Source organism: Scomber scombrus, chromosome 7, assembly GCF_963691925.1.
Source record: "Scomber scombrus chromosome 7, fScoSco1.1, whole genome shotgun sequence".
Lineage (NCBI taxonomy): Eukaryota > Metazoa > Chordata > Actinopteri > Scombriformes > Scombridae > Scomber > Scomber scombrus.
In genome coordinates, this window is record NC_084976.1 from 14,895,901 (window position 1) to 14,918,272 (window position 22,372).

Genomic DNA, 22,372 nt, shown 5'->3' on the forward strand with positions numbered 1-22,372 from the left:
ATGAATATTCTGCATAGTTCAGTAATTGGCATTGTAGATGAAAATAATGCACACTTGCTATTTTGTGTGTTTTTTCAAAGGAATATTTTCAATTTTACCTTGATGTCCGATCTTTCATCCTCCTCCTCTTCCAGGAGGTCGCTGTGTTCTGTGCGAGATGTCCCTGGAGACTCGCTGCTGTTTGGAGCCTGAGGGAAGACCAAGCATTTTTGAAGAATTACTTGGATGAACAAGATCTCACTCAGAATAAGTACAAAACAAGGTCTCAGCATCACATTACACTATTAATGTGAATTAACTCTACCCATTAACAGAGGTATCTGGTGTACAGATAAGACAAAAGTATTTACCATGGGCTCTTTGACATCCTCCTCATCATCATTTCCACGTGTAGCGTTGTGATCACTGTGAACAATCTGAACTCTGATGTCACTCTTAGACAGGCGGGTGCACCTCTTACCTAAGATTGAAAAGAAGTAGTGTTTTACTTAACACAAAATTGAACCAAAATGGTTAGATTTTCAGCTCACAATGAAGAAAGACTTCTGTGTGCTTAATTTAAAAAAGTGGCTGTTGACCCTCTTGCCAATACTAACCATTGAGCTCACCTTTTCCTGTGTGCCTGCAGCAGAGTGAGACCAAAGTAATGACACAGATAAGCAGCACACAGCCTCCACCGACTGCTCCGCCAACAATTATCAACATAGGCAGGGCTTCTGTGACAACAACAGTAATAGAAGAAAAGTGTGGCACAGGGGGTGGGGGTAGGTGGTTGTCAAAGGAGGAGGGGTTGAAATGAGAGATGGTAGAGCATAACTGTCAGTGTCAAGAACATGCAGATCAAAGCAGTAAAAAGAAAGAGATCCATTAATTTGTCTTGCTAATCCAAGAAACATCATCGTCTATAAAAATTCATTTGCGGTAAGTCCTGGCCTGCTCACAGCTAGCATATGCTCATGCGGGCAATCCGGCATCCCACAGCCTGCCTATTGTCTCTAATCTCTCTGAAAGAAGGGTAACAAGGCCTGACATGCAATGAAGCAATAGACAGTAATCTAATTAGCGATTCTAGGAGATACCGCTGCCCATTTCTCTGGAGACCCCACTCTGCTACGTTGATGTAAATTACTGGCGAGGACCTTATTTTTGGTGTCTGCTGTAACAAAGCCTTACACTAGCACCAGTGCGGTAGTACTAGTGTCAAATTTTAAGATCACTTAAAGGGACTGCAGCTCTGAAACAGTGATAGACCTTATGAGCCCAACCACAAACACAAGTGGCTTCCTCTCAATGGGCCAGATGCAAGAATATGTTCGTATTTTTCTTCTTAAATCTGTCGTACTTTTCTCGTGAGGTGGAATTTACGAGTGAGCCACGTCGGATTCACCAAACACTCGTATCACCAGGAAACAGTCGTAAATGACCTTCGTAAACATGATGACTCCCACCTGTTCTAAATGAACGCGCGTTCCCGAGAATAGTAAATTAACATGAATGACGCCCCCAAAATACCATATAAGGTCAGACGACCGGCAGGTTGTGGAGAAGCTCCATTCATGAAAATGGCACTAAAGACTAAGAATAAGGACTTTACGAGCTCTCAGACTGAGGCCCCGCTCTCAGAAATAGATCAACAGAAACACATATTATTATTTAGTGTTAGTGGTGGAATTAAAGGTCCTGAGCAAGACAAAGAATGAGGAAAAATGACCCGTGCTGTGAACGCTGTCTCAGCTGTTGCACGCAGCATCACAGAAATAAAAACAAAAATGACTGAGCATGAATTAAACATGAATGAAAGGGAGTTAAACTATTACTTCGATAAGCAATATTTCAATTAAATGAATAACAGTTATTAATAAATAGTCAGTTTATATTGGGGAAAAGTAACTGTGGAAAAGTAACTGTGGACAAGTCGCTTTGTAGTTTCGGCCGCTAATATTTATATTGTACGCTTGCATTATATCATAGTTTCAATTGTCAATGTAAATGACTGATATATCTACCTAAATTGTACTTTATACTAAATAGCCTAATTATTTTACAAACAGAGTAATGTCATCATGATTATGGATTCAGAAGTGCAATTTAATGAACGGGACATAGTATACACTTTCCCCCCCTTCTCTACATCCCCTGTAGTTCACACCCATTACTCAGGGGTCTCTAAAATACTGACAATATAATAATCGCTCAGCCTGCGGATCGACATTATTCATTTCTCTGTTAAGTGGTAGTCAGCATACAGTGATGTTAAAAAGAAAATCCAAGTCAGTTGATTCTGAAACTCAACTGCTGATGTTACACCTGCTGCCGGATTGCTGTCAGCACAGACCTGCTAACACCCGGGATGACAACGCAGGGCAAGCCGGCAGAAGAAGTTGGAGATGAGGGTACCCGTGTGGAGGTGTTATGTGTTCATTAAGTGATTATCATATCTTGCTTATAGTATATGATGTCAACCCCCCCCCCCCCGGAAAAAAATTTAGTTCCCCCAAAAGACATGATATCGTTGGCACACTGCCATTAGACAATTAGACAGTAACAGTTGTGTTTTATTGCTTTGGAGGACTGCAGGTTGGTTGTGCGTGAGAGGTACGACAGGTCTGCATCACTCGTAAATTTTGTTCGTACCTAAGAGAAAATCCAAAATACAAGGAAATTGGTGAATGCGGCAAATCCTCGTAAATCACTCGTACGCATGGTTTAAGAACGAATCTGTGCGTACGAGTGGTTCTTGCATCTGGCTCATTGACTTATATCCCCAATCAATATCTATGTTATGGGGCAAACATATTCATTAAAGGAACATCTGCTGATTAAATCATATCGATTAGAGGAGTATAATTAAGATAAGCACACAACAGTAGCACTGCTTTCACCTAATCTGTTCCTCTTCGTAATAAGATTGAGAGCATCACTATAAATTGTGTAGAGGGCTCTGGTGGGGATTATTACTGCTGTAAGTTTGTACCTTGCTCCTTCAGTGTGACCAAGGCGGTGCCAGTGCCGAAGCGGTTCCAAGCAGTGCAGTTGTAGCGCATCTGGAAATCCTGTGCAAGAGTCTCAGACAGCACAAGAGAAGACACGACTCCATGGTCGCTGGTTACTGTCTGCACTGAGTAACGGCCGGAAGAACCAGACGACAGACTCATGTCTCCAAAGGTCCACACCTGTGAAGAGGAGCAAGAGCATAGACAACAGGGAGTAAGACACATTACTATGAAAAATCCCTCATTGGCGAGCAAAGCAGAGGCTTGAATGGCTGTTTATCCTTAGATCCCTGCTAGCCACTGACTGAACACTAGTTTCTCTCTCTGTTCAGCTTTCTAGATGTCGACCTCTAGGGTGCTCCGAGGCTGACATAGCTCACAGGCTCATGTTTAAGCTGCCTCCTACGTTTGCCCTGCAGGTGAAGCCTAAGGAGGGTTAGGTAGGTGTACTATGAAATAAGGCTCCTCTCTACTGTCTTTGGTGCAGGGCCAGCAGGGTACCTGTCTCTCACTCCTCCTCACACCCTAATTATCTTCTCAGCCTGGCGTACGAGCAGCAGTTCAACAGGGTCAGCTGAGTGATGCCTCTTGGGCCGCTAATTGAATGCAGTTTGGCTGAAACCTGCACATAGCCAGTCTCCCACAGTTCCCCCAACTGTACAATCTCTCCAGTCAATGTCTGTGCAATTACAGTTATGAATATGTGTGTGTGTGTGTGTGTGTGTGTGTGTGTGTGTGTGTGTGTGTGTGTGTGTGTGTGTGTGTGTGTGTGTGCACGTATGCATGTATCTTTTAGCAAGTGAAGTGGAGATGTGCTGGTGCAAAGGTGTGAAGGTGAGGTCAGGGGTAAAACCATGCTGAGAGGTCCCTCTCATGTGGGTGTGGCTAGGAGGAACATGGTGCATGTAAGCTCCCAAACATAAGCTAAAACAAGAGGCTCACTTACAATCTTATCAGGCGGAGGACTGCTTTCCACCCGGCACTCCAGCTTGCCCTTGGAGTGCTTGACAGCATGCTGCGTGGAGTCTGCTGTGATGATAGGTGGGCCTGGTGTGAGGAAGAAAGAAAAACAGCAAAGCAAGAAAAAAAAAAAAAAAAAAGAATATCAGAATTTGAAAATATTGAGCATTACTAAATTGTCACATATAGATTTGATACTCATTCAACAAATCAATCTATCAAGCAAAATCAATCAAGCATACAACCTCCAAAAGGAAGGCACTCACCATTTACAGTAAGAGTGACGTCCCTTTCTGCAACTCCAATCCGTGGCACAATGGCCTTGCAAGTGTATGTTCCAGCATCCTCCTGGGTAACAGCCTTAAGCTGCAAGGTGTTACCATTACTGAGCACCTATTGATAACCAGAGAGACAAGTGAGAAGTGTGTTAGAGCAAGAAAGAGTGAGTTGATGTGGAGAGAAGGCAGACAAAAGGAGACTGCGGGACCTTTATCAGGGGCCCACTCATTGTGGAGGCAGCACAGAGGTGGGCTGGCCATTGTAACAAATGCTGGTGGTTTGAGTTTAATTTCATTGTGAAGAGCTTTAATCACAACATTAAACAATCCAGCCACCGCTGAGTGACCGTGCTGCTGGGGAGATTGTTGTAATTAAACAGTGGGGACAGAACAGAGCATACTATGGTGTGAGTGGGCCTTAGCCTTTGGAGCTGCTATACTCACCCACTCCTTAGCTCATTGATCCTGTCATTCCATCAAGCTGTGATTAATCCATTTACCCCCGCTCCATCCTCCTCGCTCCCCCCCCTCCCCCCCCCCCCCTCTTGCTCTCTCCAATTTTTTTTATTTCAACACACTTATGGAGTAACCCAATTAATCCATTACTCGTGGTTGTGTGAGGGACAGTGGCAGTGGGTGGATTAGAAAATGCCTACGCTTTACCCTCACAGGGGCTGAAAGCGTTCACTCTTTGAGATAACAGCATTGCTTACGCCAAACCCGCAGCATTCTTTACTGGGGGTGCTTTCTCTAGCATAACCTCAGAAATTATATTAGTTGCCAGGAGAGAAGCTCCTGTGGGACGTCCCCACTAATGGTGTGTGCTGAAAGACTTTTACCAGGATGATGTTAAGTGAAGGTGGAAATGTCCCAATTTGTCCCACCTATGAAACCTTTGAGGAAATGGATATTCAAGTGCAGTTGGGCTTTTTTTTGTGCTCCTGTAAATGTTGTAATTCTGTGTTAGATTGAATCCTGCTGTAGTTGACTGAATGATTGACTGATTGACTGATTGATCGATTGAATGAGTTATGACAGCATGGCATGTGCCCTGATGATGCTGCCTGAATTTGTCAATGGACAGACAGTTTTCTGCCAGAGGCTTTAGCCCTCAGGGAGCATGGTGAGAGCAGGTATTGAAGATTACACCTGAAAAAGAATGTGTGGGGGAAAAGTGTGAAGGATTCGTGCCTCAAGGCCATGTGTGAATGTTTTCCCCTGGAGGGATGATGTTCAGGGGACATGCTAAAGCTTTATCACCGAGGTAAGGCAGTGCATAGTGTTTGTCGCCTTACCACGCTCGAGCCCTGCTTGGTCCAGGCCAGGGTCAAAGGAGGGTTTCCAGTCCACGCGCAAGTAAAAGCAGCATCCATCCCATTATCCACTGTCATTGGCTTAGGCTCTGACAGCAGTCTGGGGCCAACTAGGGTGGAGAAACATAGAAAGCCAATTAAAATCAATAGACACTGTTTCTAGAATAACACATACCGCTAGGAAATCTCCAAATACAACGTTTTCCCACAGTTAAACTCACATTGGACATCAACCAGTGTGCTGACATTAGTGCTGCCCACAGAGTTGGACACCTCACAGGAGACGGGGTCTGTGAAGTAGGAGTAGTCCACTGTCACTTCAAGGCTGTCCCCATTTGCTTCAGAGATGGGAACTCCTCCTTTGGACCACCTGGGACAGATGAATAATCACATTATACAGTTGCATTAGTTCAGTGAAGGTACTTAGCCATGCGTATCATAGTGGCTATTAGCTGATTCATGGCTTGTGCCAATCACAATCAAACATTGCCAATCAAGCAGCCCATTTAACCCGATGAATCTACTAAACACTTCAAGACATCCTTGTGCAGCTTTTCTTGGGCTTGTTTGCAGCATATCCTACTTTGGAATATGATTGCACTGTATCACAATAATAGACATTAATGTGCACTGGCTCTCTGTGCAGGGAAGCAAGAACAAAGTAAACAATTGATATTAAAACTAAGGATGGATACCTGTATCCAGTGATTTCTGGGTGGGCTGAAGCAGAGCAGATGAAGAGAACCTTGGCACCCTCAGTTACAGTCTGAGGCTGGACTGATAGAGTTACTGAAGGAGGGTCTGTGAAAAGGAAAAACTTTTTACTTATATGAATATAATTAGGCACACTATTTATTCAACTAAAGCTCTTAAATTGCACCAATGGACTTAAAATAGCTGTAGATTTAGCAATATACTTGACACCATTCCAACACAATTATGGGCAAAATGTAATGTGCTTTACACCTGTATATAGTTACACTATACTACAGTACTTTTAGGTATTTTGGTGGTCTTTAGAGGCAAGCTGACGTTGGGACACTCACGCTGGACATTGATAGTGATGGATGTCTGTAGTCCAGCAGGGGCAGCTGGGTTAAGAACTCTGCAGGTGTAGGTGCGTCCAGAGTCGCTGTCCTCTGGTACGATTGGAAGCATACTGACAGCTGTCTCTCTCTTCCCATCCTCCATCAGTGTCTGTAGAGTTCAGAGTAACTAACTGTTAGATGTTGCTGGAAGTCTAAGTGACAGTTTACATGCTATATTTTAAGAAAGAGACTCCATTATGTTTGAGCAAAACTGAAAATCTGCTCAGTATGGCGCCAGCAAGTCTCTTGCCATTTCTGCGGGCACCACTTAGGAATATCTCTATGACACCCAGCAAGTCTTATTTCTCATGTCTGAGGCATTAAAATTGCCATCCTGTTCTTTGGCATGGGAGTTAAATCATATATTTTATGATGCAGCGGGGGATATTGTGCTGTTCCCACATTTCTGAGAGTGTTCCCCGTCAGCGCTCCTTGTTTGTCATCATCTTCTAAATCTATTTACTGCTCACAGAAATCAATACGCCTAAGTGAGGAAAGGTGTAGATTCTGTGGATAAGGCGGACTGCTCTCTCCCACATACACACACACACACACACAAACAGGAAAAAGGAAAAGTACTGCAATGGTCAAGGTGTATGGGCAGAAATATGTCACTCGAAAGTGAATTTGAATCAATTATATTTGAATTTGAACTGCTCAGCTTGAGTAATTGCATTAAAAACTAAATACGAATCACATAAATTAAAATTGTATTCTTTAACTTGAATAATTGCATTGAAAAACTGGATGTAATGTTATAAAATTGAATTCAGTTCCTCTGAAACTGAATTTGAATGTCACTGAAAATTCAACTCTCTATATACTCTCTATCTCACAATTCAAATTCACTGCAGTTCAATTTCAGTTCACTGTAACACATATCCGGTCGTTGAGAAAGAGCAATTGAATATAGATTAATAGATTCATACAAACCTGTCAGTCAAGCCTTTAGTCTTGCTTCAACATGATGATAACTGATGCTGTTTACCTCAGAATATCATGTCCAGAGAATTGAAGGGCATTTTTATGCAATTTCAAAAATTAACTCCATGTATGATACAATAACAGAAGCCCACTCAGGCCAAACTGTTACCATGGTGATGGATCATGCAAAAAATTCAAATAAAGTAATATTTCTCTAAAACAGCAAAATATAAAACTAATTTTTATATTTTGTAGGATAGAGAATTATCTAGCTTACATTGGTTGTTGATATTGTTGACATTGTTACAATACGTGAAAAGGAGTTCTGTGAATGTGCACTCAATTGCTCCTCCACATGACCAGATGTATGTACGGGAAATTAATTCAATTTCATAATATTACATTCAGTTTTAAGTTTATTGGAATTCAGTTCCAAATTAATTAATTCAATTTCAAATTATGCTACTCAGATTCAGGTTTTGAATGCAGTTATTCAAGTTAAACAATACACATTCAAATTATGTGATTCAAATACATTTTTCATGCAGTTATTCAAATTTAACAATTCCAAATCCAGTATAAATTATTCAAATTCAGTTTTGAGTGACACATATTTCTGCACATAAAGGTGCCAGTGTGACTTTTGGTTTGTGACAGTAAGGAAAAAGTGTCACACATTTTTTTAAAAGAGCAAGGGCAAGCTGAGCCTTTTCCCTGGACAGCCAAATCAATGGACCAGGCCCAGCCAGACACACAAAAAGCATTTTTCTGCTAGATCAAATCACATCACTTCCTGTCACCAGGCTTGCTCAGACAAAGTATTCTCTACTCCCAGCCTTACTTCTTAATGTTGGGAAATGCTCTGCTTTTCCACAAAGTAATCTCACCAGTTCACTATATTGTTTCTTTCCCCTTTGTTCCTCTGCTCTTCTCTTCTCTTCTCTTCTCTTCTCTTCTCTTCTCTTCTCTTCTCTTCTCTTCTCTTCTCTTCTCTTCTTTTCTCTTCTCTTCTCTTCTCTTCTCTTCTCCTCTCCTCTCCTCTCCTCTCCTCTCCTCTCCTCTCCTCTCCTCTCCTCTCCTCTCCTCTCCTCTCCACTCCTCCCCTCCCCTCCCCTCTCCTCTCCTCTCATCTCCTCTCCCGCCCCCCTTCTCACTGCAGGCTCTCGCCTTCTTAAATGTGGCGTTTAGCGTCGTTTAGCGTGGTCAGAGAGCATGAAAAATGTGACACTTTCCCAGCCGTGGTTGGCTTACGCTCTGGCGCATCCCTATTGTGTTTCTGCATTGTTGTGGGTGATTTCTTCTCTGCAGAAACTCTACTGTATGAAACACTCATGCCTGTCTGAGCTTTGGCATGCTCCAGTTATGCTGTAGTGTCGCTGCATTAGCGAGCAAAGGGGGTGGAGGGGGTTAGGCAGTGTGGGGGAGGCAGAAGAGGAGGGGTGGGAGAGGGGGGTCAGGCATGAGTGAAAATGGGAGGGGGACTGCAGAGAGTGAGCGAACAAATCTTGTGAGAGAAGGGTGGCGATACAAAAAAACTGAGAAACCATGGAAGAAAGATGAGAAAAATAAAGAGAAATGGAATAAAAAGAGAGGGAGTATTATACCCTAAGAGAAAATATTTCTGTTTTGAATAGCTTTGCATTTATTTTTGCCCGCTGCTACATTTTGTAATATTGTGTGGGTGTTAGTGATTGAATGATAATGCTGGGCATAGATCTGTTCGCACTCTACCTTGGAATAAATTGCGGTCTCCATGACCTCTCCATCTCTGTACCAGGTGATCTCAGCAGCAGGTTTGGCTCCTAAGGTTCTGCAGGTGAGGTTGTGTGGTGTATGGGCCTTAAGACGTACAACAGGGCCGCCCTCCACCGTAGGGTCTGAAGGAGGAACTGTAAAGCAGAACAAACATACTACTCAAAACGGCAGCAGCAACAACAACGACAACAACAACTCATTACAGCTCCAGGCCAGCACATAGCCACAAAGAAGTCATACTGATATTGAGTTCGCTGTTGCTCAGCATCAATATATCGCAACAGCTAACGAGACAAACGAGACAAACGATATCTTCTTATGGCCATGTGTCTGTATAACAAGGTGTAGTTTCAGACAGGGGAAAAGACCAAAAACAGTTGTCATTTGGAGAAAAAACAGACTAAACCTTATTTATTTCCTTTCTGGGGACTAGCATTATTACTCTATTTGCTCGTACTGTTGCAGAGTGATGTTTCAACTGAATTGCTTATTTGTTCATTTATTTGCATGGTTTCGCACGCACCACTGGCAAGCCAAGCGTGCCACCCCTGATGAAGGCGTCTATCTCCCCAACCAATAAGAGAAGGCGTAAACATGGGGTTTGTGCTGGCCTTTCTCGCTCCCTCCACCGAACCAATTTCACTGTGTGTATCTGAATTGTCAGAGGTCTTTCCGCTGCCGCGGCACGGACACTAATGGAATCCGAGTGCTAGGTGATTTTAATTTCCATGCCGATTCCCCTGACTGCACTCCCGCCGTTGACTCCTTTGACTGTGCAGGATTGCTTTGGTCTCATCTGGCCACATTGATTTACACACACACACACACACACACACACACACACACACACACACACACACACACACACACACACACACACACACACACACACACACACACACACACACAGAAAAAGCCCCCTTCTGTCTTTAACACTCCTTACGTCCACACATATGTAAACATAAATCCCCAGGTTCCCGAGCAATGCATTTATATGTTTATGAAATGCACATAATGCCCATGAACCACCAGCTTTGGTCTTTAAAAGTCTATTTCATGTAGAAAAAGCATTTTATAAACTTTTTTTCCTGCTTCCACATGGGCATCTTTCTGTCTGTGTGTGGGCATGTGATGACCATTCTGCTTTGTGCTGCTCTGTACAGCTTTGACAGTGACACTAGATATGAGAGACACACAGAAAGATGGGCTGATGAGTACAGTTGAACTTTCAGAATCTATTAATTTAGACAAAATGCTTCTATATACTGCTTGTGATCTCAATCTGCTTGCCATTCCATGGCAACCCTGTCTGTATTTCTAATCATTCAGCCTCAATGAACTCAAAAAATACACCATAATGGCAACAAGTAGATTCAAGGACAACAGGCTCTGTGGTGAAAGCTTAGCATTGTGTTGTAGCTTACATTGCAGGGTCATGCCTGATATAATTGTTCCCTCTGAGTTTTCCCCTCTTTCTGTATAATATCTGCTTGTAGGCGAATATAAGGACAAAGGACTAATTAATAGAGTGATATTCCTTTGCAAGCCACCAGATGCCAGCAGTGCTTTGCTGATTCCAATTCCCACAAGACATGGCCTCCTCCCCTTCCCCCCACTTCAACTCCCCCACCTCCTTCCACCTCTGAACGTCTGTGTGAAGAAGTAGATCACTCACATCACGTTAATGTAAAAAAACGCCTTGTGGTTGACAAATGTTGTGGCTCACTGTAAAATGTGCTAACTGTGCAGACCCTGACTTTCAAGCGACTACGCAAGTCATTTGTGACTGCAGCAATCACATTATCCAAGACGTCCACAGTCTTGATTATCGCTACTGAAAGCAGAGGGGTTTTCTTTTTTTTTTCTAGCTTTCTATCTCCCTTGGCTGAGCCTTCCTTGGTTGAATTACATTTTCAGGACATTTTCCACCAAGAAACTAGATTTACAAAAGGGTTATCTTTGAGTGGTGATAAGAGATTATTTTATTAATTGCAAAGCACTTGAAAGTGATTTTTAAATTTGTCTATGTTTAACTGTGTCATGAATATGATTCTTTTTTGGGTATTGTACATGTGTTATTTGTATATTTGTCTACATGTTTCTGTGTTTTGTGATGAAGACACTCCCCTGATTGTTCCCAAGCGCTGCCAGCCTGCAGGCCTTGGCACAAGGGCTGGCTGTGAGGCTCATGCGTGAGCTGTGTATCTTACCTAGTACAGTGAGCTTGGCACGGTGGGAGCGCAGTCCTGCCTGTGTAGCCTGACACTCATACACTGCGTCATCCGCCAACTCTGCCGAATCGATCAGCAAGCTGTGCTCGCCTGATAGCGGGTCGCCCATTAAGGTATAGCGCATCCAGCCTGCATGGAGCCAGCACAGAGAATAGAGTCAGAGACAAACAAACCAACCAACAACAAACACATAATGAAAGGACTATAAAATGAACAGACTTGTGCCTTGAACAAAGGCGAGAGAAACGTGGCAAGGCTCTTCAAGACAGAAATGAAAGCAAGCAGCACCTCACTGGGCCAGGGATTGAGCTGTTGTGCTAGCAGAGCAGCATGAGGCTGGAAATGCAACACGTGAGAAAGCTGCTGCATGAGGAGTCTGTCCTTTAAACACAGACACAATAAAGATGTGGTGGCTAAGGTCAATAGGAAGCCTCCACCTTCTCTCTAGTCTGCCACACATTTAAATGTCAGTGCATGACAAAAGCCAATTGATTATCCACCTTCCTACAAGACCCTTAAATGCTAAACAACAAATTAAAGTTCGGCGTGTGCAGCAGAAGCTGAACTGTCTGCAGTACATTGTTGTCTAACCATTCATTTGTATAAAACCCCAGTGGTTGACAGAGAGAGAGTTGGTATCTAATGAGACCTGGCATTGATTGCCACAAGACAGACAGAGACAGAGAAAGCAATAAACACACCAAAAGCAGTAGAGGAAAGTGAGAAAGACACTGACAGACAGAAATAAGCGGTCAGTGATAATACCTGGTAGGTCTCTCTCTCCACCCAATGCCAGGCCATCTTTGGTCCACTGTACCATTCCCCGGTAACCCACAATGACACAGGGTAGAGTTACTGACTGACCAGATACAACCACCTGGTCCTGAGGCTGCTGGGAGAAGTAGGCTGCTTTTGCGGCTGCTGGAAGAAAAGAGAGAAAGCCTGATATGAGTATTATAATAACATTTCTTATAATCCACTTTTTAATAAAGGTAGTTGGACAAATTCATATGGAAATTCACCAAATGGAAATAAAATATATAGGTGCTCAGAATACTGCTAATGGCATTACTGAGAATGGCAGTCCGGTTGTGCTGTGCCAGCAGATATGTAGCTTGAGAAAAGGAAAACTTGCACTGTAAATGCTGTGAAAAAAAATTAGCATAAAAGAGAGCAGGCTCCAATGAACTGGTCTTCTCACTCTCTTGTTTTCATGGCATTTGCTGTGAGGATGGACAAGGTTGATATGTGTGAAAGTATTTTTTCCCCCTATAAATATGGATTCTAAGAGGGAGACTCAGCTGCGCCTCATAACTTATTTAACTCTTTCCCAAGACCATATGGTTATGTGCTTGCTGACATGAAGCAAACACACTTCTGGGAAGAAATATCTGCCACTCTTTCAGTCTGCTTTTTGTAAAAATGGATGTTAAACAATCAAAATTCCATTAAAGTTCCCTTGGGACCCATCCGTTTGAGCCTGCTGAAAGTCAACAGAGACACCTGCCTCCGTTCCACTGCTATGTTTAAGTATGGCACACAGTCTCGCTGGATTGGCTGGCCTGCCTTCAGACACATACAGAAACACAGCATGAATACGGATCTACGGTTTCAACAGTTTGTGCCACTATGCTAAAGATTGAGTTTTACAAACCCTACTGGCAGGAGAAGATGGAAACACTCCAGAGGTAACTAATCCGTAGGGGAAGGTAGGAGAGGGAGGGAGGCAGTTGGTTGGTTATCTAAGTGGGGTGTCTGTGTGAGTCGGGAGGACTTAAAAAAAAAACCTTCCCTCATTCTTCTTCTCTGTTTCTTTGTTGCTCAGTAGAGAATGGAAGGGAAGGGGGACAGAGGAAGATAAAGAGGGCTCTATTCAGGCAGTGCTAAGCCCCCCCTGAACTGCTTCTCTTGGTGGGAGCGCTTAAACAGACAGGGTTGCCCCCCCCTCCCCGGCGAAGAAAGCTGCTGAAAGGAGGGCAACATACGGCGGCCAGAGACGCGCTATTGTCCCCTTGTCCCTCTCTTTTAATAGGCCTCTTCATTTCCAATCAATCCTGCTAAATGCAAGTTTAATAGCTTTTCAATAGCAGCTTTTCCCCCCAGAGGGTAGCTGGGATTTTCTCTCTATCCCTCACCCTTTTCTCTTCCCCCTCTCTCTCGCTCCATTCTCTCTAGTTTTTCTTTCTTTTTGAAAAGGGGGCTTCCGAGATTGTTGGCGGTGTTTATTCCGCACTCAATTATCCACTTCATCTTGGGGTGCACCATGGACTGAACCATGCCCCTCGCCTCCCCTCTTCCTTTGCACCCTCCTGCCTCTGTCACCCAACAGCACAATTAAAGCCGCCAAACAGTGAGTTCATCAGGAACGTGAGTTCTCCACGGCTCAGACCGTTGTGGTTCTTGACAACTGCCTCAAAAACATTTTTCACATGTGCCCATTCTCACTTGCTCTCCATCTGGTTTAAAGAGATGATAATAGATAATTTAACAGAGAAAAAGGTCAAGGAACAATGCATGTTAGCGCACCAATTATGTCTCCCTGTACATCATTTTACCAAAGTGTTTGAAAAACCAATTGAGCTGTGGCTAAAAACAGGTAGACTGTATGTGTGTCACGCACTGTGGATCAAAAGAGGCCAATTTTATAGCGTCAATGAGAAGTGAAAGATCTTCTAGCTCAGGCTATTAGGCATTTAGCGTAGCTGGAATATCCCCGTCATACCTTAAAAAATGCAATTTGTATAGTCTGCCTGCCTGTCCCTGACATTGTGCCTTTAAGAGCTATTGAGTGTTTTCATATGCCTCCCCTTGCAGAGCGGGTTAGGGATTTCCCTCTTTGTACTTGCAACAGAACAAACATTGATTGCAATTAAGTATCTTGCCCAGAGTATCTCAATGTTTACAATGGGTAATAATTCACTGCACTGGTTGATTGTTTAGATGGATTACATGCATTGAATTGTTTCTCTTTACGTCACCCACATACAATTTCACATGCTCACATATGGCAATTAACGGCGCACACACACACACACACACACACACACACACACACACACACACACACATTCATACGCAGCCATACAAATATAGAGTACAGAGCATGTGCTGTAGCGAATGTCTTCACACCATATGAGTGATTCATTGCTCTCCGGATCCCTTATTGAAAATGCTCAACAGAACATCTCGACTGGCTAATGACTCATGCCAGATTCCTTTAATTCCTCCTTGCTGAATTAGACAATTCTTTGACGGTGTATTAGCAGCTTAATTACATGAATACATTTCTGACGGGAGAGAGAGGGAGGAACAGAACCAGACAAAGAAACAGTGGAGGAGAGGCAGTCAGAAGAAGTAGGGAGTTGTGGGTGTGAAGACGCTTGATCTTGGTGTACTGCAGTGTCATGTGCACACATGCATGTGCACAAACACACACACACACACACACACACACACACACACACACACACACACACACACACACACACACACACACACACACACACACACACACACACACACACACACACACACAGACACACAGACACACACACACAGTGGCTCAGTGTTTACACCAGACTCAAAATGAGGAGCTTGTCTATTGGCTGCAATTGAACACATTCAAAAAGAAAGATTTTGAATCTACATGAAATCCCACCATCTCAGCAGTAGATGTGACTTTATTTACCATGTCATCTTGAATGTACGCAGGTAAATATGTACAGTATACATTAGTTCTACGAGTTGGTGTGCTTAATGTTACTTAGATCAAATTTACATTTACAAGTCCTCATCACAAAAAAGGCAACATTTACTCTATTTCTTATCTTGTGTGTGTGTGTGTGTGTGTGTGTGTGTGTGTGTGTGTGTGTGTGTGTGTGTGTGTGTGTGTGTGTGTGTGTGTGTATGTGTGTGCTTTTCCATTGCTGAGTAACAAGGTCAAAACACATTTGGCCTGATACATTTTAATCCGGATTTCTCAAAATGGAATATCATTTCACGCCGCTGGATGCACATAGGGCTGAGTTTATGTGTGTGCGTGCATTTCTTCCTGACTATGTGAGCTCAGTGTGTTTACGCCTGTGTGTATGTGTGTGTGTTTGTGTGTGTGTATCTGAATGTGTGAACGAGGGTGGAGGGTGGGGCAGTGTTAATAGGGAAAGCAACTTGTCAGGCACCGGAGGGCACATTTAGCAGTTACTTTGACACAGTGACTTTGCTGTTGCTGTCACATGGTCGGAGTTAAGTGCAAAACAGCCTTTCCAGCTTGGACGCAACCTATTAAAGAGCTTTGCGTCGACCCTGGCACCGCCTGCACTCTCTCTCCTTCATCTGAACTGATAGGGATACATTCACATCAGGAAGGATCAGGAAGAGATGGACAGATGTCAGCAATGATCCATCCACCACTGGACATCTGCCTTGATAGAATTAGATTGAACCAGTCACTCTGTGTGTGTGTGTGTGTGTGTGTGTGTGTGTGTGTGTGTGTGTGTGTGTGTGTGTGTGTGTGTGTGTGTGTGTGTGTGTGTGTGTGTGTGTGTGTGTGTGTGTGTGTGTGTATATGTGTGTAGTGTGTGTATGTGTGTGTAAGAGCTGGCCATGAAGCTAAAGACTGTGAAAGATAATGGCACTGCAGATGACCTTTAGATAAAATGTGGATCTAACAAACCCAGTACAGTGCATTTACTACCAAGTTTCCACAATCATAATCTGTTGCGCCATTTTGGTAATCTAACAAAATGAAAAACAGCATTTCAGACCGTAAATCCATTTAACCCTGCATTTAAAAAGTTAGGTCCTTCAAATAAAACCACAGACCCTCTTGTTTGTAACAGTTCAGGCAAAGCACTCTGTCCATTTTCCTGTGTTTTTATAATGACACTTAACCATACATGTTCATTCACTCTAAGAGGCTCTGAGCTGTGTTCGCAGAGAGTCCCTATTTTAGTCCTGATTTTATTCCATGTCCTCATTCCCATCCACTGCAAAGAGTGCAACATCCAGTCCTGTGGGGTCTATAAATATAAGTGCTCTCAACTTGACTGGACAATTTGCTCGCTGCAGTAATAATTCAAAATGTTAAAAAATAGCGCCCAATATCTACTTGCATTTTTGCCCCAATGGTGGAGACAGAATCCTGCACCCAGCTGGTGTGAGTTTTCCACAATAAGAGCTAGAGAAGAGAAAATGAGGAGGAAAAACAGACAAAAACCCCAGCACAAAACAAGGCAATTGGCAAAAAAGTGTCAAGCTTGGAATAAACAACCCCTTTCCCCAAATGCCATCCATTGTGCCTTGTCTAGATAAGGCTTCTAAATCGGGCTGGAAAATGCAAGCTCCATTTCTCTCTGTATGGAATTATTATCCCTTTGTTTTGAGTCAGGCTCTTTTGTCTTCCTCATGCTGTGTGTGTGCTTGGGTGTGTGTGTGTGTGTGTGTGTGTGTGTGTGTGTGTGTGTGTGTGTGTGTGTATACAAACAGAAAGCAGTGCTGAGGTAGCTGAACCAAGGAGTATATCCCAAAGGGGACCCTGCACCCATCTCATGTTTGATCTGGCTACTAAGCTCATTACCATGACTCCTACAGCACTTCTGAGGGCTTGAAGGGGGCTAACAACAGATACCACCCACCAACTCGTGGCAGTGTGGTACCCAACACATGCTCTACATGTGTGAGCACCTCTTGGTATTCCTTTGACTTGGACCGTTGCAAATAGCTCCAGCTTGTGTCACTGCAGACGGCCTCCTCTCTCATACCTTAATGCGGCCCGGCCTCTCTGAATCCTTTCTCTCCCACGATGCATTGCAGCTGCACTCCCACCCACCCACTTTCACTATCTTTTCTCCCATTCTGCATTTTTGTGCCCAAATTGCAGTCTAACCGCTTTTTAAGAGCTGTTTTGCTGGAGTTTAATCCTCCTAGCATCCCCTTTCAGCCTTTATTCCATTGTGAAAATCTTGGCTCAGACCTAGACCCTTTTTAGAGAGTGGACCCGCTCATCTACACAGCCTCCCCTTCCCCCACTGCTGCTCTGCTGATACCCCCACCCAGGGCATTCCCGGTCATTCCAACATCCTAACACAATCACAGCCCTGTCCTCTTGTTCATCTGTTTATCACTCATACAGTCACAATCCCTGAAATCAACACCATCTAGGCCCCCATTGAGAGTTATATAAGGCGTTACTAATTGTTGATTTTCTTTCTTCATTACTTTTTTTGCCTGTTTTTCCAGACTCTGTGTAGCTGTCATCTCTTGCCAAGCTCTCCTTTGGTCTTTCTCTCCCCTTCTCTTCATCTCCTCTTTCCTGTATCCCTTGTCCCTTTCTCGCACTCTCTGCATCCCCGGTGTGAAAATCACTGGGGTTGGTGTAAGCTTGTCAACACAACACTCAGAAAAACAGGCCAGGAGGAACAACAGGAAGAAAGAGCCACTACGTGTTAAAAAGATCGGAAAAAGTGAGGTATGGTAAAAATGGAAAAAGTGGACTCCTGTCAGCATCCAATTGCAAAGGAGTGGGCCTGAGAGGGGATTGATGGAATGCTGTAATCAGTCTGTCTCCAAGGTTGTCACCATGAGGTTTTTCTCTGCTGGAAAAGGGCGCTGCATACATCAGACCAGCAGTGAGGCTGATCGCATGGGCGAGCAGCAGCAGTTTCTCTCCAGGTACCTGCTACAACAGATGCAGTGGATAGAGTAATAGAGTGGTATGCATACAAGGAGAGTAAGAAGGGAAGGAAAAAGAGGGGGAAGCCAGGGGAGAGACCAAGAATGCTGATGTGACATAGTCAGTGTGTGAGCGTCTGTGAATGGTTTGTGCAGTCACTGTGCTGCAGCGCCCGACAGTGTGCCATAAATACACTCATTCATGTACTGTCCACTCAATCTTTCCGCACACACACACACACACATGCACATACTGTAGATGCACACTCACAGTCCCATATCTTTAGGGTTTCTAGTGGGCAGAAGCATTTCTCCGAGTATAATTCAAGCGCAGCTTTTAAACAGCTCCCCCACTCTGAAGCCAAGAGCCAAAGAGCTGAGAACTGACTCCATGTAGACAGATAGAAAGTGACTGGCTGACTGGCAGGAAGACAGGAAATAAAAAGCCATGTAAAAAAGAGAGAAAAGGGGAGGGAGTCAGTGGTGGCGGTATGAAATTGTCTGTACACATCAGCCAGCAGTGTTGACAAGATGTTGATTGAGCTAGTCTTGTCATTTCGTTCCTGCTTACCCCCTGGTGTTTTCACTGCAAAACAGCTGCTGGCTGGATCTATGTCACAGTCCCAGCCCTTTTCTGTCCACCCCATTTCTCTCTTTCTGTCTCTGTATCCCAATTTTCCTCTCTGATCCCCCCCCACCTTTCACTACTGTTTAGATGGAAGGGCTTTCATTATAATTTACTGTGCTTTTAAATCATTAACTTCTTGTGCTGTTTGCAAAAAGCGGGTGGCGTGTGCGTAACAGCTGACATAGTGGATAAAAAAGCGATGGTGTGCAACATGTGAAGATGTGGACGGGTATTAAAAAAAAGCAAACCTTTTCATTTCTGGCTGCAGACATGACAACTGTATAAACAAAACAAACAAATATATAAATCAATAAATAAAAAATCCATAAAGCAATGAAGAGATAATGTTAAAATTGCTTCTCTTGCTTTTTCTAAAAGGCAGTGGAAATGAAAACAAAGGAATTCTCTACATAGATTCTGTACTGGGACTCTGGGCCTAATGCCCTGGGGTGTCAATTAATTTAGTCTAGGGATTTGCGGCCTACTCTTCCTAATTGAGCCCAGTGGAGACCCCCTTGGCTCTTCACGATAGGAAGTAGTGCGTTTCATAATTAATACTTTTTTTCCCTCCTTTATTATTATTATTTTTTAATGAGGGTGGTAATGTTGTAAATGTATGCATCTCATTAGAGTAAAAGGGCCATCTATGCTATTGTTCACATCTGCAGTGTTTGCTGCTGGTGAGATGAATAACAGAGACAACCTCATTCAGAAGCAGCAATGGCACATTGAAGTCAAAGCTGAGCTTTTGTGTGTGTTTGAATATAAAACACAGCTAGCTCAATGAGAGTCTCATTAGTGTTGCTTAATATGTGTGCTTTTTAAAGCTTAGAGGTTAATGCCCGACTTGCCTCCATTTCACTGGAGCTCTCTTTAATTTGATGCATAATTCTTTTTTGTCAGCAGCTGACAAGAGCCTCTTCAGAGAAAGCAGTTGAGCTGTGTGTTGAACTCTGCATCCAACAGGAACACAAAAGCACAAAAACACTTCTAATTAAACCTGTTTCAAATATTTCTCCTCCCTTTCCTCCTCGTGCTCACTTCACTTTAACAGAAGATATTTCTGAACTATCCTATCTTCCCATCTCTCTCTGTCCAAAGAACATAACTCATAGCGATTAAACAAATTACCTCCTCTCCCAGGGCAGCCATGGATCCAGTGAAAACAATAAGTGTGTGATTCACAATGCTGCCACCTCTCTGTTCTTACAAACGGCCTTCAAATTGCCATTTATTAATCAATGTCTGTGGTTAGTCTGTGACCAGAATTTATGTTCCCTTTTCATCAACAGGCAGAGGAAAGGCGTGTTTTAATTTAACTTCAAATTTTCATTCTGTTCATCAGATTTCCTCTTACTTGAAACATTCTTTTGAAATTACTGATGACTAAGAACTTCCAGAACAGAAAAAAGGGAGGGAAGAAAAAAGTTACCTGCCGACCTCAATACATCCTGCTTTGTATTGAGAAAAAGAAGGGAAGGGGAAAACTAATTTCCTGAAACTCAATTTCTTAAGCGTTGATTAGTAAAGGAGCATAATTAGAGTGAAATGTGAAGTCAGGGTTTTTTCAGATTGCGCCGCTTCCTCTAGAAAAATCAGGCCATGATTAATGAATAAATGATTAATGAGCGAACTAATTAATCAATTAATTATTAAACAAGCACTCTCAACAAGAAATGGGTAGGATGACGGTGAACAGTGGATATAAGAGATGGTTAGGTTGTGTGTTAGAGAAAAAAGGATTTAGGATAATCTGCCTGTTTGTTCTGTCAGTTTGTTTTGTCTTCGGTTACAGAAGAGGATGAAGAAGAGGGCAGATGGGAGGAGATGGAAGGCTGAGCCCTTGTCTTGAACTTCCTGAGTCAGCCAACACCGTCTTGAGTGAGAGCGCTGCCCTAAAAATGCTGCATTTGCAAGTTCCCCTGTATATCTTGGGGGTCAGGTCTTGGGGTTATGCAGGAATGAAGTCTGGTATAACATTTGCCAACCACAGTGATGATGTTTGCATTGAGCTGTAAGAGGCCACGCGACCTGTAGTCAACACATCTGAAAAGGATGAGGGTAATGCAAAGTTCCCTCCTCCGACCGGTCCTCTCTCCTCCCCCTGTCTTTAACTAGGACACCCCATCAATCTTTGATAATGTGCAGTGCGGGTCTCTCCTGTGTGACCAGGCTGATGAGACATCACAGCAGGGATTGATGTATGAAATGTAGGCTCCGAATTTAACTGTGATATACTGGACCGTTTCAAGTCAAGTTTGACCTTTTTTTCCCGGATATTAATCGCTGCAGTAAGAGAATATATGTGTGATATATCCCTCCCCCAGGAACTCCACACACTTTATTCTTTGGCATTGGCTTCCTCTATACTTTTAGCTTAGTGGAGGTGGGGGGCTTTTTATGTCTGCCAAAAAGTCCCTAGAGCTACTACACAACAGGAAATGGGATGCAAAATATTATTTTATAAGCGGGTGGGTTTATTGTTTCTATTAAAATGCTGCATTACTCTATAAAGCTGCATTTTCCCCACCTCCCCCTGACACCCGGAAACACATCCTCAAAGCAAGAACATGAGAGAAGGATCTTTCATCCCTGCATATCTTTCCTGGCGTTTACTGCTGGCCTTATTAACAGAGTTGTGAGTGACGGAGGCAGAGTGTGCTGGGAGAGTCTCAGGGGGCTTTGATGGAGGCAAGCAATGGAGCCGCAGCAAGCCGAGGGCAAGATTGTGCTTATGTTTACCCGTTCAAAGTAGTTTATAGAGTTCTTTGTCTTTGGACCCCTTTCCATCATACCTGTTTTACTTACCGTTTTTCTCAGATGTCCACTGGCTCTACTACTGCTGCATTCTGTCCTAATCATACCATGGCATTGCAGATTTCCTCAGAGTCAACTGGGTGTGAATAGGTCTTTGTGACGCTGGGTGGGTCGGCTCATTGACTGTGAAAACCTAGACATATGGTGGCTGTGTGTTGGGATGTATCATGTCAGAGAATGCTGTGGGTGGGGCCCTTGACCCCCGCATGGCCTTTAACACCTTGCCGGCTGCACCAGTCTGTGGCTTGATGAACTTAAACACTTCATTGTGCGCTCTGTTTTGGGGAGTGTTTTCTTTGGGGTTTACTTTGGATGAAGAATGTATGGTTTTCAGTAGGGGCAGATGTGTGCTATGTGACTGTTTTACCAAACGCGGAGCACGCGCCTTTTGTCAGGCTGTGGTGACACACACAGATGGACACACATTTTGTCTTTGTCACACGCTATATTTGTATGGTAGAAGTAAAGAAATGCTGGACAGTAATAGTCTGTATCTATGATGGCCAGAATTCTTCTCAGAAATCTCCTTTAGTCTTGGTGCGATAAGCCTGTTAATTAAGTGTCTAGTCTAGAGTGTCCACTACGATGACATTGTCATCCAAACAGGAAAATGAGTTCACTGTCTACCTGCATGTCTAGCCTCACTACAAAGACAAGCAAACTTTTAACTTTGAACATGTCTCTTAGGCCATTTTGCTCTTTCATGCATTCTATCT

General features: G+C 43.4%; 1 protein-coding gene across 1 annotated transcript in view; it reads right to left on the reverse strand.

Moving 5' to 3' along the window:
* The window catches only part of kirrel3l (kirre like nephrin family adhesion molecule 3, like), a 35,889-nt gene that overhangs the window by 2,189 nt on the left and 11,328 nt on the right, over positions 1-22,372 (reverse strand). Inside the window, exons 3-15 of the mRNA XM_062422292.1 lie at positions 12,308-12,463; positions 11,522-11,671; positions 9,288-9,445; positions 6,591-6,741; positions 6,240-6,345; positions 5,766-5,914; positions 5,527-5,654; positions 4,220-4,346; positions 3,940-4,040; positions 2,975-3,173; positions 597-716; positions 351-460; positions 99-188 (exon numbers count right to left, since the gene is read on the reverse strand). Of these exons, the coding sequence (XP_062278276.1) occupies positions 99-188; positions 351-460; positions 597-716; positions 2,975-3,173; positions 3,940-4,040; positions 4,220-4,346; positions 5,527-5,654; positions 5,766-5,914; positions 6,240-6,345; positions 6,591-6,741; positions 9,288-9,445; positions 11,522-11,671; positions 12,308-12,463 (1,745 nt within the window). The remainder of the gene's footprint in view (positions 1-98; positions 189-350; positions 461-596; positions 717-2,974; positions 3,174-3,939; positions 4,041-4,219; positions 4,347-5,526; positions 5,655-5,765; positions 5,915-6,239; positions 6,346-6,590; positions 6,742-9,287; positions 9,446-11,521; positions 11,672-12,307; positions 12,464-22,372) is intronic.